General features: G+C 45.1%; 1 protein-coding gene across 2 annotated transcripts; it reads right to left on the bottom strand.

Annotated features, from left to right (window-relative positions):
• Positions 1–4,928: 4,928 nt before the first annotated feature.
• LOC123169767 (synaptotagmin-3) lies at positions 4,929–15,649 on the bottom strand. 2 transcript variants are annotated; one of them, XM_044587637.1, is made up of 12 exons: positions 15,275–15,649; positions 9,544–9,642; positions 9,360–9,410; positions 9,123–9,246; positions 8,497–8,615; positions 8,302–8,403; positions 8,105–8,179; positions 7,873–7,949; positions 7,091–7,340; positions 6,547–6,900; positions 5,470–5,601; positions 4,929–5,344 (listed from the first exon to the last, which is right to left on the bottom strand). In XM_044587637.1, the coding sequence occupies exons 1-12, from the start codon at positions 15,380–15,382 to the stop codon at positions 5,216–5,218; spliced, it is 1,620 nt and encodes a 539-aa protein (XP_044443572.1). In that variant the 5' UTR covers positions 15,383–15,649; the 3' UTR covers positions 4,929–5,215. The 2 variants fall into 2 exon arrangements, with proteins under 2 accessions (XP_044443572.1, XP_044443573.1); XM_044587638.1 differs by lacking the exon at positions 15,275–15,649 and adding an exon at positions 10,038–10,398.
• Between the last annotated feature and the right edge of the window lie 1,738 nt (positions 15,650–17,387).

Genomic DNA, 17,387 nt, shown 5'->3' on the forward strand with positions numbered 1-17,387 from the left:
CTAGCCGTGTGCGGCGCCCCCCCCCCCACAGTTAACACCTCGGTCATATCATCGTAGTGCTTAGGCGAAGCCCTGCGTCGGTAATTTCATCATCACCGTCACCATGCCATCGTGCTAACGGAACTCTCCCTCGTCCTCAACTAGATCAAGAGCTCGAGGGACGTCATCGTGTTGAACGTGTGCTGAACACGGAGGTGCCATACGTTCGGTACTTGGATCGGTTGGATCGTGAAGACGTTCGACTACATCAACCGCGTTACTAAACGCATCCGCTTTCGGTCTACAAGGGTATGTGGACACACTCTCCCCGCTCGTTGCTATGCATCTCCTAGATAGATCTTGCGTGATCGTAGGTAAAATTTTGAAATACTGCGTTCCCCAACATCATCACGCGCGCACACGCTGGTGTGTTCCAGCCAAATCGCCGTTATGCCGACAACTACGTCTGTGTTGCCTCCACCGCCGCCTCTCAGCCGATCTCGCCCATCCCACGCTCTGTCCGCGGTGCTCTTAAAGATCTAAAATGGGTGGCTGCCGTGAAAGAAGAGTTCGTTGCTCTCTCCGCGAACCGGACGTGGGAGCTCGTGCTCCAGCCTCCCCGCGCGAATGTCATCACCGGGAAATGGATTTTCCGCCACAAAACATGCGCTGATGGCACTCTTGAACACTACAAAGCCCGGTGGGTAGTGCGTGGATTCAATCAACGCGCCGGTGTGGACTACGGGGAGACATTCTCTCCTGTGGTGAAACCTACGACGATCTGTGCCGTCCTCACTCTCGCCACCTCTTGTCGGTGGCATGTCCATCAATTAGACGTCAAGAATGCATTCTTGCACGGTACACTACAGGAAAAGGTCTACTGCCTGCAGCCAGCGGGCTTCGTCGAAGCCGCCAAGCCCAACCACGTGTGCCGCCTTTCCAAGTCACTCTATGGCTTGAAGCAGGCGCCGCGCAAGTGGTTTCTCCGCTTCACCGGCTTCCTTGCCACCCTGGGGTTCGCAGTGACGCGCTCAGATAGCTCGCTGTTCACCCTCGTGCGCGGTAATGACGCTGCGTACCTTCTGCTCTACCTAGATGACATCGTCCTCACGTCCTCCTCCGACGCACTCCTTTGCCGCATCATCGCCGCGCTGACCATTGAGTTCGCCATGAAGGACCTTGGCGCTCTGCACTACTTCCTGGGGATCCGCGTCACGCGCTCTACTATGGGCTTCTTCCTCTCTCAGGAGCAGTACGCAGACGACGTGCTCGAACGTGCTGCAATGGACAACTGCAAGCCTACTCCTACTCCGGTGGACACCAAGGCCAAGCTTCCTGCAACTACTGGACCGCGCGTCACCGACCCCACTGCGTATTGCAGCCTTGCCGGAGCGCTAGAGACCTCACTGTCACTCGACCGGAGCTCGCCTACGCCGTCCAGCAGATCTGCCTTCACATGCATGATCCTCGCGAGTGCCATCGCGCGCTGATCAAGCGCGCTCTCTGGTACATCCGCGACACTGCATCCCTCGAGCTCCATCTCCGTGCGTCCTCGACACTCGACTTGCAGGCCTACACCGACACCGACTGGGTCGACTGCCCCGACACACGCCGATCCACCTTGGGGTACTGCGTCTACCTCGGCGACGCGCTGATCTCCTGGTCGTCCAAATGACAGCCCACCGTCTCCAGATCAAGCGCCGAGGCTGAGTATCGCGGCGTGGTCAACGCCGTGGCCGAGTGCATCTGGCTCCGGCAACTCCTCGGCGAACTTCGATGCTCCGTCAAGTCTGGTACACTGGTCTACTGCGACAACATCTCATCCATGTACCTCTCCAGCAACCCCGTCCATCATCGGCGCACCAAGCATGTCGAGCTAGACATACACTTCGTCCGCGAGCGCGTGGCCATTGGCAACTTTCGAGTACTTCATGTTCCTACGTGCCAGCAGCTCGCCGACGTGATGACCAAAGGGTTGCCGAGCGACGTCTTCCACGACTTCTATTCCAGTCTCTGCGTCACTCCTCGCGACATCACGACTGCGAGGGGGGGTGTTAACCTACATGTATATGTGTGTGTGAGCATTGTACGTAGTCTAGACAGTAGACTAGTATAGCGTGCGTGTGTGCAGTTTTCCCTCCAGCACACACGCCCCTCCTCCTCTCGAACATGGCCGCCCACAATCTCTGTCGTGGCCCAAGTGCCCTCTGTTCCGCCTGTATATGTACCCCCCAGATGCATTGAATCAAGTGTGTTCAATCTTCTTCCTGAATCAGAAGCCATTGCATGCCGCGAGGCCCTTTCTTTGGCGGATGATCTGATGATACAAAGCTTCATAATAGCATTGGATTCGAAGCAGATAGTGAATAATAGAGTAAAATGCAAGCGCGGTCCTAATTCTTTTCTGAAAGTGTCACTTGGGTCCTAATTCTTTCAAAATGCATATCTGAGTCCCAAATCTTTTTAAGTTGTTCACGCGAGGTCCTAATCCCGTCTGACCGCCGCTGACCAGTGCCACGTCGACACCAGAGGGCCCAGGCGGGAGTTTTCCCGCCCCTGGCGGTTGGGCTTATATGCAATTTGGCCCCTGATTAATCTGTCCTTCCCATTCCCCCGTCCCTAGGTCTTCTCCACCCCGCTCTGCTCGTTCCACCGCCGCCCAGCACCATGTCCGCTGCCGCTAGCTCCTCTGCGGTGAAGCGCCACGGGAGGAAGTTGCTTGGTCCATCGCCGGCATCCATGGCCTTGGCAGCGCCGTCTCCACCGGCGGCATCTCCACCGAGGACAGTAGCTCATTCAGTGCAGTCGCCTGCGGGGATGCTGCCATTGGTACCTTGCCCTAGTTGCCGCATTCGATCTACAATTCGTCTGGTGTCAAAATCGGAGGCAAATCCTGGTAGGATTTTCTACAAGTGCCCCAATCATCATGTAAGATTTTCTACAAGTGCCCCAATCGATTTGATGTGTCATTTAAAATCTACTAGGAAGCATATTGTAGTCCAACTGAACAAGCCTGGCAAAGTTCTGCAAGGACATCTTCTCATCTGCTCTGAATGTCTCCACATACCTGGCAGCCAGATATTTTGCTGTGAATTGCTTCAGTGCCCACTCTCTTTCACATGTATGTTCTCCCACATACTTCTTCACAACCCAAGATTTTGTCCTGCTATCAGGTGCTGCAAATAAGAACCAGGGACAATCACCAACACAGCCTGCCCTAACCCTCTGCTTATCATTTTTAATGTACTATATTTGCACTCTTTGTTTCACAATATATTCTTGAATTGCTGCCCTCAGTTCAGTCACTGTCAAGAGCATCAACTACTTCCACTTCTTCTGCTGAATCACTCTCTTCAAGCTCTGAATCTTGCAACTCTTGCAGCTCATCAGATTCATAGTCACTGTCCTGCTCCAATTTGGATTTCTTCTTTTTCTTCTGCTCAAATTTGTCATCCACCCATTCTTCATAAAGATCATCATCATCTTTACCTACTTCATTGTCAGAGTCAACCAGTCTGAATCCCACTCACTGTCATCACTGCCACTGTCTTTTTCACTGCAAATTTCTTCTTCTACCACAAGCTTTCTCCTGCTTCTTCTGAGCTCATGGCCAACACTTTCTGCCATTGGTGGAACACTGCTACTGCCTACATTGTTGCTGCCTTGAGGACACTGATTGAGGTTGCCTTTCTGAGCTTTAACCTTAAACCTAGGACTGCCCCTAATTCCAGTATTAAACTGAGGAGACTTAGGGCTTAGTACAGCAGGAAGATCAGGTGTACCACTAACATGAATGTCATCAATTGCATTGTCAAATGTCATATCTTTATGGTCGACAAACAACTGAAAATACTGAAATTTTGGGACAACTGCTGTCATGTGCAATGTGTCAGTGTCGCAGTCCACAATCCGGAGACCATCAGCTAGATTCTTTCCAGGGAGCAACCAATACAAAATGTAGTTCGATTGGTCACTATATCCTAATTGTTGCATAAAATCAGTGAGCCAGAGAGGAGACCATGTATCTACTTCACATCCATCAAACACAACATCTTTGCCATCGACATATGACTTCGACTTGCCGAATCCGCAAAAAAAAACCCATCATAATTGATTTCTACACTGAAAAGCTCCTCTTGTGGTCCTAGATTGCAAAGGATTCGGTCATTGATTCTGCCTAATGAGAAGAAGAAGGGGAACTAAACAGTAGGATTGGGATTAGGGTTACGAGAAATTACCATATCGCGGAGGAGGATCTCCGGGTCGCCGTAGATGTGGCGCCATCCTAGCGTCGCCGTCGCCCTCGCCGGACAACAGCCGCCGCCGCCACCCTTTTCTCACTGGAGCAGAGCCGCCGCCGTCAATCGCCCTGTTTTCTCCAGACAGGGAGAGGGAGATGGGTGGGGAAGAGGAAGGGGGGCCGTGAATGAAAGGGAATTAGGGTTAGAGGGTTTTTCTGCAAATATTCACGGCCGGTCGTTATCCCCCCGGGCCCTCTGGTGTCGACGTGGACTGGTCAAAGTGCCACGCGAGCTGGTCAGCGGCGGTCAGACGGGATTAGGACCTCGCGTGAACAACTTAAAAAGATTTGGGACTCAGATATGCATTTTGAAAGAATTAGGACCCAAATGACACTTTCAGGAAAGAATTAGGACCGCGCTTGCATTTTACTCTGAATAATATTTAGAAGGGAACCAACGGTGCTTATGGCACCATCATTACTGAGATAAAAGAACATGGCCTTAATGTTTAATTGTAAGTTTACTTTTGAAGGCCGAGTTGCTAACAGCGGTGAGCAATAAAACTTGGTTATACCCCTAAAAAACAGCTAGATTTTCTAGTGGGATAAACGTCTAGATTTTTACCAGTTCTGTTCTCCACGCAAAGACCCAATCAGACAAGCTAAACTTCAGGAGATGCCGTGTGACAAAAGGATGCGACCCGGGTAATGGAACAGAGGAGGCGCCTTTTATCATGTTACCAATAATACCATCCTCGGAAAAAGAAATATGTTACCAATACTAATTCACTGGATACACACATGACTATGCACATACAGACACCAGGCCTGCTCACTGATGTTATACACCGCACGCCAAAATTGCCGAATGGAGCAAAAACGGAAAATACATATACATGGACAGAAAGCTACAACAACTAACACCTCTCAGGGTGCACAGGTACTGTTGCCCCATAGGGTATATAGCAAACCTATGTATGTATGGGAGGTTGAGGTTCAGACAGTGTTCCACTTGATCTCGAGCTGCAGCTTGCCGTTCCTGGAGTTGATGAGGTGGTACTTCTCGTTGATTCGCCCGTTGTTCACCACATCCACCAGGTTTATGTTGACATGCCCCAGCGACTCCTGCAAACAAAACACACACACACACAGAGACGAAGAAAGAAGCTCCGCCGGCGTCAGAGACTGAGAGGGAACGGTGAACGGCAAAGACAAAGAGAAACTGTTAGGAAAAACTGGCAGCAGCAAACCTGGGTGCGGAACGGGAGGAGCCTGCGGCGTCTGCTTCTGATCTCGATGTGGATCTTCTCGTCCATGGGGGCCTCGTCCACCACGAACTGGAACTCCTCGTTCCACCTCGGATCCCTCGCCTTCCTGATCACCTGCAAGTAAGGCACATAACATCCTTGAGTCGGTAGCCGGTGATAGAATCTGTGACTGTGCTGTGGGTTTTGGTCCATGGACTGCGAGTTTATATTCAGAGGAGAGACACTTCCTAGACTAAAAAAGACAAGTCGTCATTAGCAATGTGGCCCACTTTCTCGGTTAACTGTCGACACTTGGCGGCACCATGGACAGGACTTACAACGTGCTCTGCAGTCTGGACGCTAAATACCGAATTCAGACACGGTTAACATATCTATAGAGTTATCTGCAACTTGACAGTCCAGCGATTCAGAACTGTCAACACTCAGCGGCCTAGCGCTTGCCAGTTACTACTACTGCTATCCCAAGTTTCCACTTGCAGAATGGATAACTGATAACAGAGACCTGGCAAAAAAGTCTGGCAACCTCCCTCTCAAAAATAGAATAACAATTCTGTTTCTGCAAGCTGACATGCAGTGCTATTCCAAAGAATTACCGCGCTTCTTCCATCCAGCACTACATAATGATATATTGCTCTGTTCTGGCTAAACAAATCGAGCTATCAATTTCTGCTTAAGAACTGTTCCACTTGTTACAATCCTCGTAAAAATGATACTAGTAGTTGTAATGGTAGTTGCTCTAGGAAGCAACTGATGTATGAAATCATCTAACTAATACTCCCTCCGTACCGAAATACTTGTAGTTGGAGCAATTTGTACTAGTTTCCCCCAGCTACAAGTATTTTGGTACAGAGGTAGTAGAATGGCAATATGACACATAAAACACAATGGATGTTTTAAGACGGTGGTTTGTCATCGTAAACTAGCCTTTTCTGCAAACTGGAACTAATAGCAGCATGTCAGATAGGTTTGAACTGAAGAAGCAGCTTTGCCATGTTTGATAATAGTCATTCAAAAAGTAAAATAAAGAAAATTCATGGAAGTTGCAGGATTAAAACTAACCTTGGTTTCCCTCTTTTCACCCCTAAAAAGAACCACGGCATACGGATTAGTGTGACGCTTCCCTTCAACATCTTCTGCATTTTCAACCGAAACTAACAGCACCCCACCACCGTCCGGGACATCCCTTTTTAGACTGATATTGCCTTCACCATCTGAAATCAGAGGACTCGTGCTGTTTTCCTCTCTGAAAGGATCAAACGTCAGTTCCACAACGAGCTTTCCTCTATTCTTCTTGTTTTGCTGATCATTTGGGTTCATGCTTCTGAGAAGATCTAGTGTGAACAGCTTGCTCTCGTAAGGGGTAAGCAAGCGGAGGGGAATTACTTGCACACCCATTTTATCATGCATTTTAACCTGCACAATCAGAACAGGAGAACTGGTTAGTATCTGACATCTCTGGCAAATTTTCAAAGCAGAAAAAACATAGCAAATGGATTATATTTCGGAACGACAAGAAAACCTGTCTTCAGCACTATAGTGTGAGGGCTTAAGAAATACTTTTAAAAGGACAGAAGGCAATTAAGTTGCATACAGCATGCTAAACCTTTTCCCAATCAAACATCTGGAGCTCGAGGACTTGCGTTTCAGGATCCTTGACTACGAGCCTGAAATGTTCATTCCATTCAGGATTCAGGTTGCTCATCTTAACAGAGGTTTTCTTCGAGGGCAGTCTCTCGCCACTCAGCCGAAGCTTGACATAGGGATCAGATTTCCCAAGCAAGTCCATCTTGGGAAGATTCATGGCACGAATTACCTTGACATTCAATACCCCCACTGGTTTCTTTGTAGCACCACTGCAGCATGATTCAAATTTCGTATCAATAATTAATCATACATTAAACCGGAGAAAGTCATAGCCAAGAATAAAGTTTGTTTCAACAGTAAGAAAGTGTATATAAAGCACTTCAGCAATATAACTACCTTTCACCAAACAAAACAACCTATCGTTTAGCTACCCCACCTTTTCTTTCTTGAATAAAGGTAAGTGCATATCTGTTTATGCCAAACCCAAGGATCGCTATTGAAGGTTTCAATACTAAACTTTCACCCCTCCAGATTTAATGTTATTTCCAAATATATGGGGTATATATAGGTTTTAAGAATAATGTGTTTGGAATAAAATGACTCATATATCAATATAACTGAAGATAATCAAGGGGCTTGAATTCATATTTATCTTCATATGGAAGGACGAAATCGATATGCAACTTAGTCTATTTTCAATGTCAGACACTGTTGACTTTATATATATATATATATATATATATATATATCATAATTTGAATGACGGTAGATATTTGTTCAGATATCATTAGAGAATATCACCTTGCTCCATCTAAAATGGGAACTTCTATAACCTTAGGCCAATGATACAGGATTGCAATTTGCTTTGATATTTGCTCCTGCGAGATAGAAATGATATAGGTAACTAAGTAAGTCCAAAAGGCTCCGAGTATATATACCAACGTTAGTGAGGTAGTAATTATGAAATTATTCAGGAACTTTTTAATTCAGTGTCCACCCAGTAAAATTATGTAAAGGATAGAATAGCAATTACCTGGATAAACCGATACAAGCCAGGAATTGCCATGACATCTCCACCCAGTAATTTCAATCCAAAGTCAACATGCGGCTTCATAATTACAGCAGTTGAGTCAGTTTTTCAGTGAAGCTTTTAGGAACCTAGTTGATTGCTGCTTGCAAACATGATAGAAGGCATGTGCACATCTGCACAGCAAAGAAACAGATTTATACCTTCTCCATTAGTGATACACACAAGCTGGCAAAGCAGGGAAAGCTTGGCACAAGTGGCTTCAGAGTCACACGTGGTGTCAGCATTACGTGCAAATCCAAAAGCTGAAAATAGCAATATGATCAAGTCAGAGATCTTGTATAATGAAAAGTATCTAAACATGTTGTCTGTATAATGCAGCGAGGGACAAAACTAACCTGTGCGGACAATTTGAAAGAATGCACCTTCACATCCACAGTTACATTTGCTATGCTAGCCCACCGAATCACAGGTTCGATTACCAGTTCTTTTTCTCGCATTTCATAAACTTTAATTCCTGTTTGTTCAAACAAGGAAATGTAAAGGGAGATCATCAGACCAAGCATCTTAAATCTAAGTGACGATCAGAAGCCTTTGGGAATACAAAAGGTTGGAACTGAAGTAAAACAATCCTTTTATGCGCGGCTTAAATAAAATATATAACAACAGAAGTATGAAATGCATATCCCACATTCAAATTGTAGGAACAATTGGGTTTAGACGTCAATTTCTTAACAAAACACCTCCTTAAAATAGTCTTATATTATGATTAAATGAAGGTTGGTAGGTTCAATCACATCATTAAAATGAGACTGCGGTGAGGAATGAGTGTACAGTACAGATTTGAATTGGCGTACTAATTTAATCAGTTTGTGTCATTTAGTTGAGGTTTATAATTATGAAAAGCAATTGCATTTTTGTTTAGTGACGACAGGCTTCATTTGGGGAGATAATCTTGTTGTCCCCACTGAAAGGATTGCATCAGAAATTCAGAATAGCAAGTGCTTTAAAAGAAATTACAGACCTTGGAGTGTAGGTGGAAGAGCGCCAAGTGTTAAGTTTCCAAATTCAATTGACTCAATACCATATTTGCCAACATACTGATCACATATTGGCTTTGCTACACCTCTTATTATTTTGCACATTGCCTGTGATAAACAGAGGAGAACTATTAGGCTGATCATGTTTGTAACCAAAATTCATACATCACACAAATCGGATGTAGCAATGAATAACACTCTAAAACATTAGTTAGAAGAACCTTATCAAGGAAAGGCCACATATCACAAATAAACTTGTTCATCCAATCAATCTGCAAAAATAAGTAAAATGGCATGAGTTAACTTGCAGTACTTTTGACATAAAACAGAGGTTGAACTACGGCAAATATAAATCTGAAACAACAAAGCATAAATAGATGACACGGTAGTGTACGGACTACCAACCCGTTCATAGTCTGGATATTTCACCCATAACGGAATGTCCTGTACCATCGTCTGTAACGTCTCATAATCTAAATCTCGTAGAGGTCTAACGACAGGATCCTGCAAAAGTCAGTCATGAAAAATCAGATTGGAATATAAATGCTGATCATACTTGCATAGTCTAACTATAAGAGAAACTGTTGACCGACACCGATACACTGTCGTTAACTACAACAACAGTCTCATCTCGCATAGTTTCATAGTGAAGCTGGGCTGGCTGTCGATTTGGTGTAAAATATGTATGTAATTCCATTTCACATGAACTGCTAATAACTGGAACATCTGCCATATGTAGCCAATCACACAAATTACTTTGGCAGCATGTTCTTTAAATGTGTCGGGGCATTTAGGGTCGATACTCTCATACTGAACAGAATTTCATTCAGCAATAGTATGATGGAAGATACCCTAGATCTACTGAAACCTAACAAGAAAGGGAATCTCAAATCGTGTACCAGGAGAAAAGAAGGGCACTAAAATCGTTTTCCGTCGTCACGCCCGCCAAGCTTCACCCGCGCCGGCGCGGTCACGAGTTGCTGGTGGCCTACGCCGTAATGCCGATGCCGGCGCGACCGAGGCTGCGCGCGCCGGGGACTTGGATGCGCCGCTCTTATAGACGCCATTGCCGGCATGGACGAGGATCGGAGGATGGGTGGAGCGCGGCGGGGCCGTCTAGATTGGAGCATCGCGCTCGGGACTCAGAGGGAAGGAGTGGCCTCTGCGTGTTCAGGGAAGCGGTGGTTGGTGGGCTATGCCTACTGCTCGGGGCCTTGTGTTTCCTTCCATTGCTGCTCGTGGCGTGCCGGAGAAGACGATCGTCGGAGGTGCGGAAGCCACGGCGGAGGGGGTGGGGACTGGGGGTGGGGGAGAGAGAGAGAGAGAGGTAGGATTGAGGAGGAGGTGAGGTGGCAAATGCAGGTGACATGTCAATCCACGTAAACAACTTACTGTCCACGTCATCAAAACCATGGCCGAAAACCACTCGGAGGTGAAATGGCCCAATAGTATCCTCGAAAAAGAAATGACCCAATAGAAAGAGTTTCAAAAAAATTCAAAGATACTTACTCTGTTTACTATTGTAAGATGTTTTAACTTTTTTCTGATGTAGATGTGTACAAACGCACTTTAGTGTATTTGTTCATTCATTTTAGTCTGTATGTAATACATATTAAAATATTAAGAATATTTTATAATAATAACTGGAGAGAGTAGTTTCGAACATTCCTTTTGTTTGGGTGTATAAATCTAGTTTGGTACATTGAGCGTAATCAAAATAGAGCTCTGGAGGTAGCACCGCTTGTTGGTTGTATCAAATTTTATAAAGGTTTTCTAAATTTATATTAGTAGACTGTAACAATAAACCCAAATTTATCGTACCAGGCGGCAAGTCTGTGGTAAGCTATCCAAACAAACAAACAAAACCTAACTATATCTTGAAAAAAACATGAACTTGTCCCAAAAGTCAAAACTTGATGGGTGTAAAGTATGTGGGCTTTTAGGCCGGACTCATTCTTGACCCATAATGGTCGTGGACTGCTCCAATTGGTGGCAAACTGCAATAATCGTTACAAATTTTATTACCTTCGGCAACATAGAGGCAGTGTAAAAACAGGCGGCTATGACGTCTGACTTTGCTTTTACTTAACGTCGTGGATTTGATTCTTCTGTTCTTTTTTTCTAACGACGTAGCAAGCAACCCAACGTTCACTTATTCTTCTCAGCGAAAAGGTTCCAACAAAGTAGGCTGGATTTGTGTGGCGAATCCCCAAGTTTTTCCTTATCCTATTGCTATATCGCATTCAACCAGCACACGCCATTCGCATCCCTATGATCCTACCAAGAAAAGCAATATCATTTCAAAAAAAAAAGCAATACGTACGGCACCATCAACCGAAGCCGTTTCATATCACGCCGATCGGCAATGGCGCCACGCGTCCGTCCATTTGAGTAGTCATCTGCGGCAACCTGATAATTTCGCACCGAAAGCAATCGCTCCTCTTATAAACAACAAAGACCCCACGGGGATTTCGCACCGACGTGCGTAGACTGGTCACATTTGTTCTCGGGTCTAAATCGGTGTGAGGTCGCCGTCCTCCACCGTGCCGGAACTCGACACCCTAGCCAAAACTTGTAAAGCAACAGCTGGTCCCATCATCGTCGGATAAAGGGACCTGTCTGTCTACCTGGCCGGTAGGGAATACGGCAAAGTCGGAACCGGATACGCAAGCGAGCGGGCGGCAAGCTATGCCCGGATCGATCGAGCTGGAGAATTGTACGTTTACCAGAAAGAAAGGGACGACGACGTGCCTGGTCAGAGCAGGCGGAAGCACCTCGGCGAAGGCATATGGGGCTTTTTGAGCACGGCACGGCACGACGCACGAACCGAAACTAGACTAGATTACTGGACGCCGGCCGTATCCCGCCACGTCGCATGGCGTCCCTGTCAAATCCATGGGAGCCGGTGGCCAGCAAGATCGATCGGCGCCCGTTGGTACGGGAGTGAATTGCTCGAGGAGACCGCAGTGCACTGATTGATCCGCGTGGTTGGTTGCAACAAGTTGCAACACGAAGATCGGTTAGAGAGCTAGCAAACCCGGCGACGGAACTCACCTGGAGACGGCGGCGAGGCGCGAAGAAGCGGAGGTAGACGAGGCAGGCGGCGGCGAGCCCGAGGGGGAGGCCGAGGCCGAAGCCGAGTAGGCCCCCGACGAGTCGCATCGTCGTCCACGCGCCCGCGTGGAGGTCACGAGCTGGCGCCGGCCGAGCCCGACCGTCGGCAATGGGCGGCAGGGAGGCTCCTCCTCGGAGGCGTCGAACGGCGCCAAGCGAGCGGCGTTTCCCGCGTTTTTACGGGGGTGGAGCGGCCGGCCAGTGGGATGCGCGCGCACGCGCGGGGAATCGGGGGAAACGATGCCGCGCGTGGGATTTTGCATGGGTTTTGCGGGCGGCGCGCGCAGGCCAGCCGGCTCCGTGCCGCGGCGGGTGCTACCAAGCATCACTCTCCCTCAAACATAACGTCACTGCAGAAGCTTTTGGTCATGACTTTTCTTACTCCCTCCGTTTCAGTTTACAAGTCCTACGCGTATATCTAGGTTGCCAATTTGATCACCCTAATATAAACTATATAACACAAAAATTATATCATTTGAAAATAGAACATGTGAAGTTTATATTGATATATTTTTTGTAATATATGACTTGTATTAGGTTGGTCAAATTTACGACCTAGGGATACGCGCACGCCATGTAAACCAAGAGAGAGGGAGTAACTTAACATGGTGGATCTGATTCTTTCCCAGTACTACTATCTTATAATAAAGCAATCAATTCATCTTTTTTTTTTCTTGAGAACCACTTTTTTATTTTCTTAACAGAAATGGTTTCAACAATGTGCGGTGGATTCCTATGGCAAGTTCCAAAGTTGGATTTTCACTCTTACCACATTTCAAGTATACCACTCCCTCCTTTTCAGTTTAGTAGGTCATCTAAGAAATCTGGAGTTTTCAGTTTGTATGGCCCACAATAGCTCTAGGCACTTCATTGGCTTCCTCATTTTGGCAATAAGCAAGTACTACTATTAATTCCAACTGCATTATCTTTTCTAAAAAAACTGCTTTTTCCCAAAAAAAATCCAAATGCATTAAAAAAATTGCGGGGGAACTGCATTAATTTTTTTACATCATACTAAAATAAAGGGCCTAGCCATATCTTGCTGGCAGTTAGTCAGAATTGATGACGAATCAACCAGGAAGGAAGCAAGCGTGTAGAGCCAGATCGAGGAATATGGCAAAATGGGAATCGGATACGCAAGCCAGCAACCTGGAAAATGATTCTACTATAACAATGGGATACTTATTTGTTGTGGGAGTGATGAATTATATAAAAAAATCAAGTTTTATTACATTTTTTAGTTTTGAAAAAATACGAAAAAATCATATGTAAAGAATGCACATAACTAGAAAAAGTCATTATGTGTTTTTCATAATTAAGGGGTGATATATTTTTCTTTGTAAAGGACAAATTTTGTACTTATACCCTACATATATTATTTTTATTTAAGAGAAAAAATTAGCATTAGTTTTGCTTTGTTTTCGAGAATTAGCTCTAATTGTCGTCAACTCCTTTTGACTCTAGAAAGGCAAGTCGTCAAGTTATTATATTGCTTAATACTTAAACTAGCCATGGGCAACCCAGCCCGATAGCCCAAACCCAAAGCCGACAGTAGGGCCAGACTCGGGCTTCAAATTTGAGCCTGACAAACTGGCCCAAAAGCCCAAGAGAGACCCAAATGCCCAAAAACCGATCCTAATTGAAATATAGCAATAGTAATATAAACCCTAAAAATATTTAGTTTATATTATTAAATTGGGAAATACCTTTATTATTTAATTCAGACAAGACTTAAGTTGTGATTGTAGGACCGGTATTTTTAAAGCCCGTACTAAAAAAAGCCTGCCCGACAAATACTTCCTCCGCCTCAAAAAGCTTGTCTTAGATTTGTCTACATACAAATGTATTTAGACACTTTTTAGTGTTAGATACATTTGTATCTATATAAAATCTAAGACAAGCTTTTTAGGATGAAGGTAATGCTCAACAAAGATAAATCTGTGGCAAACGAGTATATTTGTTGGGAATCTTTTCAACTTATGTAACATAACGTCACTGTAAAAGCTTTCGGTTATGACTTTTCTTAACTTCACATGGTGTATCTGATGCTTTCCTAGTACTATCTTATAATAAAGTAATCAATTCGGCTTTTTTCTTGAGAACCACTTTTTATCTTCTCAGCGGAAAAGGTTTCAACAATGTATTACGGTGGATTCCTATGGCAAGTTCCCAATTTAAATTTCCCCTCTATCCTATTTTGAGCGGACTCCACTCCCTCCTTTTCAGTTTATTAGTACAGGTCATCTAATTTTTTGGAATTTTCAGTTTGTGCGGCTCGCAATAACTCTCGGCTCTTTATTGGCTTCCTCATTTTGGCAATACCGCAAGTAGTAGCACTATTAATTCCAACTGCATTATCTCTTCTAAAGAAATTGCATTATCTCTAAATAATCCAAATGCATTAACTTTTTCAAATAAATTGCGGGGAAACTGCATTAATTTTTTACATCGTATAGTACTACTAAAATAAAGGGTCAGCCGCTGGGAGTTGGTCAGAATTGATGACGAATCAGCCGGGAAGCAAGCAAGCATGTAGGGGCAGATCGAGGAATATGGCAAACTGGGAATCGGATACGCAAGCCAGCAACCTGCTGGAAAATGGTTCGTCGCCAACTCGTGTGCCTGGTCAGAGCAGGAGAAAACCACCTGGCTAAGGCATGGACCTTCGAGCACCGCACGACTGAACTGGCCAGAGACTCATACGTCACATGATTTGGCAATATCCCACCGGAGTTGAAACTGTAGTAGACTAATCAAGACGTCCCTATCAGCCCAAATCCGATCGGGATGGGAGGATGGGGGCCGGTGACCGGCATGAACGCACGTATGGCGTCGGTCGGCGGCCACGGCTGAATTCCATCGATTTCTGTTCGTGCTGGTGCCTGCGGCGTGTGGGAGTGAATTGCTCGCGGAGACCGAAGCGCACTGATTGTGATTGATTAATCCGCGTGGTGTGGTTGCAAGTTGCGGAACGATACGATGATCGGCTAGAGGAGCTGGCGAATCGAGCGACAGAACTCACCTGGAGACGGCGGCGGGGCGCGAAGAAGCGGAGGTAGACGAGGTAGGCGGCGGCGAGCCCCAGGGGGAGGCCGAGGACGAAGCCGAGGATCCCGCCCACGAGTCCCATCGTCGTCCACGCGACCACGGACGCAGCACGCGCATGGAGATCACGAGTTCACGGCCAGTCACGGGACGGCCGGCGGCGCCGCCCGCGTGCGCGCGCGCGGTTCTCCTCGGAGGCGTCGAACGGGGGAAGACAAGAGGCCAAAGAGCACGGGGGCCAGCAAGGTGGGTAGCTAGCTAAGCAAAAGCAACTGCTAGGATGCGCCAAGCGAGCGCCGAGCCGGGTTTGTTTATGGGAGGGAGGGAGCGGGCGGAGAGTGGGATGCGCGCGGCGGGGGATCGGAGGGAGGAGAGGATACGGGTGTCGGGCGTGGATTTTGTATGTGTGCTGGCGTGTCGCGGGCGCGCGCCGGCCGGCCGCGGGTGCCACCAGGTTCCAACCGCCCGAACGCTAAAATGCAAACTAGAGTTCAAGTAAAATTTGTCCTTTTTTTAAAAGCAGTGTTCATACAAGATGCCAGATGCAGCGTCACAATTTATGTCTGGCTCTGGTCCACAGCACAGCTCAAGAGAAGAAACGGATAAAACCAAGCGGTCAGCTTTGTAAGCTACTATACAAACAAAGAAGAGGTAAATACACCGGTGGCGCACGAAGTTGCACAACATGTGCAGTTTGGTGCCACAAGTTCAAAAATACGGAAAACTGGTGGTGAGACTTGTCTCAACGGTTCAATTCTCGGATGTAGCCGCATATGACGCTCACTTGGCATGACAGCGTGGCACCGGGCCCACTGTCAGTGACTAAGAGGAGCTGGGGCGATGTCTTTTTTAGACCCCTCCCCCTAAATTAATAGGGAATCTTGTAGAAAGCCCCCTATGACCGCTGGGCCATATGAAATATAGTGTCAACGCGGCTTGATCCCGCGACCTCCCATACCTATCGAGCTATGCTAGCCACTTGACCAATTTGAGTTTGTTGTGGATATAAGATAACTATGGCTAATCATCTAGTGACCAACACACACCGGGGACTTAAATGGTTAGCAGTCAATGCGGCCACTTTTTCATATGTTCGTTTTTTTCTCTTTTTTAGAATTATATATATATATATATATATATATATATATATATATATATATATATAGAGAGAGAGAGAGAGAGAGAGAGAATCACATTAAAAGATAGAGTTCAAATATTCGTGTTCATATATTTAGAGAGTTTCATGAATAAGGGTTTACATATTTAATAAAGACTATTAACATAATGTTTGTAAAATATTTAATAAAAACTATGAAAAATACTATTTTAAAAGTATTCAAATAACTAAAGTGGCATTTAAGAATTATAAAAATGTTTATGTATTTTAAATAATATTTAAAGTTTTCATTTGAGGATCTGTAGTCTAGTATTTACTAGGCTCGCATATAATTTTCCATAAATCTATTTTTTTGTTATTTCTTAAAAATAAATAAATATTTTTGCAAAAACAAAAACTTTATTAAAACATGTGAACATTTTTTTAAACAACATAAAAAAATTATATCCTATATGAACTAAAAACATGATCATTTCCAAAATTATATGAACATTTAGTCAAAATTTTAAAACTGTACTTATATTTTATTAACTATATGTTCATTGTTTTGAATTATACAAACATTATTATAGTTCATAAAAACTATTTTCGTTATAATTTGTTTTTCAAGTAAGACATGAGCATATTTCAGTGTTACATGAACATTCTTTGAAAATAAGTTATGTTATTTGTATTTAAATTATTTATAAGACATGGTTATAATTTACATGGTTTTACAAAATTCTAAAAAAGAAAAAAAAACTAAAATATGAAAATGGGCTGAAGTGACTGCAGACCATGTAAGCCCCCTGAGTGTGTGTGGTGATATTTAGCTGATTTGAGTAAGTTATCTTAAATGAATTTGTCTCAACAAAGAAAAAGTTATCATAAATGAATGACTTAAAAAAAGTTATCGTAGATGGTTAACAGAGTCTTATTGGTTGTATTGTTAGAAAAGGTAGGTTTGGAGCAGTTGGTCTCGTGTTTGAACCGC

This window comes from Triticum aestivum, chromosome 7D (genome assembly GCF_018294505.1).
Source record: "Triticum aestivum cultivar Chinese Spring chromosome 7D, IWGSC CS RefSeq v2.1, whole genome shotgun sequence".
Lineage (NCBI taxonomy): Eukaryota > Viridiplantae > Streptophyta > Magnoliopsida > Poales > Poaceae > Triticum > Triticum aestivum.

Excerpts from the sequence above, each read along its gene's own strand:
- LOC123169767 (XM_044587637.1), bottom strand. The coding sequence starts at position 15,382 with ATGGGACTCGTGGGCGGGATCCTCGGCTTCGTCCTCGGCCTCCCCCTG. Across the intron at positions 9,643-15,274 it reads CGCCCCGCCGCCGTCTCCAG|GATCCTGTCGTTAGACCTCT; the intron begins GTGAGTTCTGTC and ends TGACTTTTGCAG. Across the intron at positions 7,950-8,104 it reads GCTTGTATCGGTTTATCCAG|GAGCAAATATCAAAGCAAAT; the intron begins GTAATTGCTATT and ends TCTATCTCGCAG.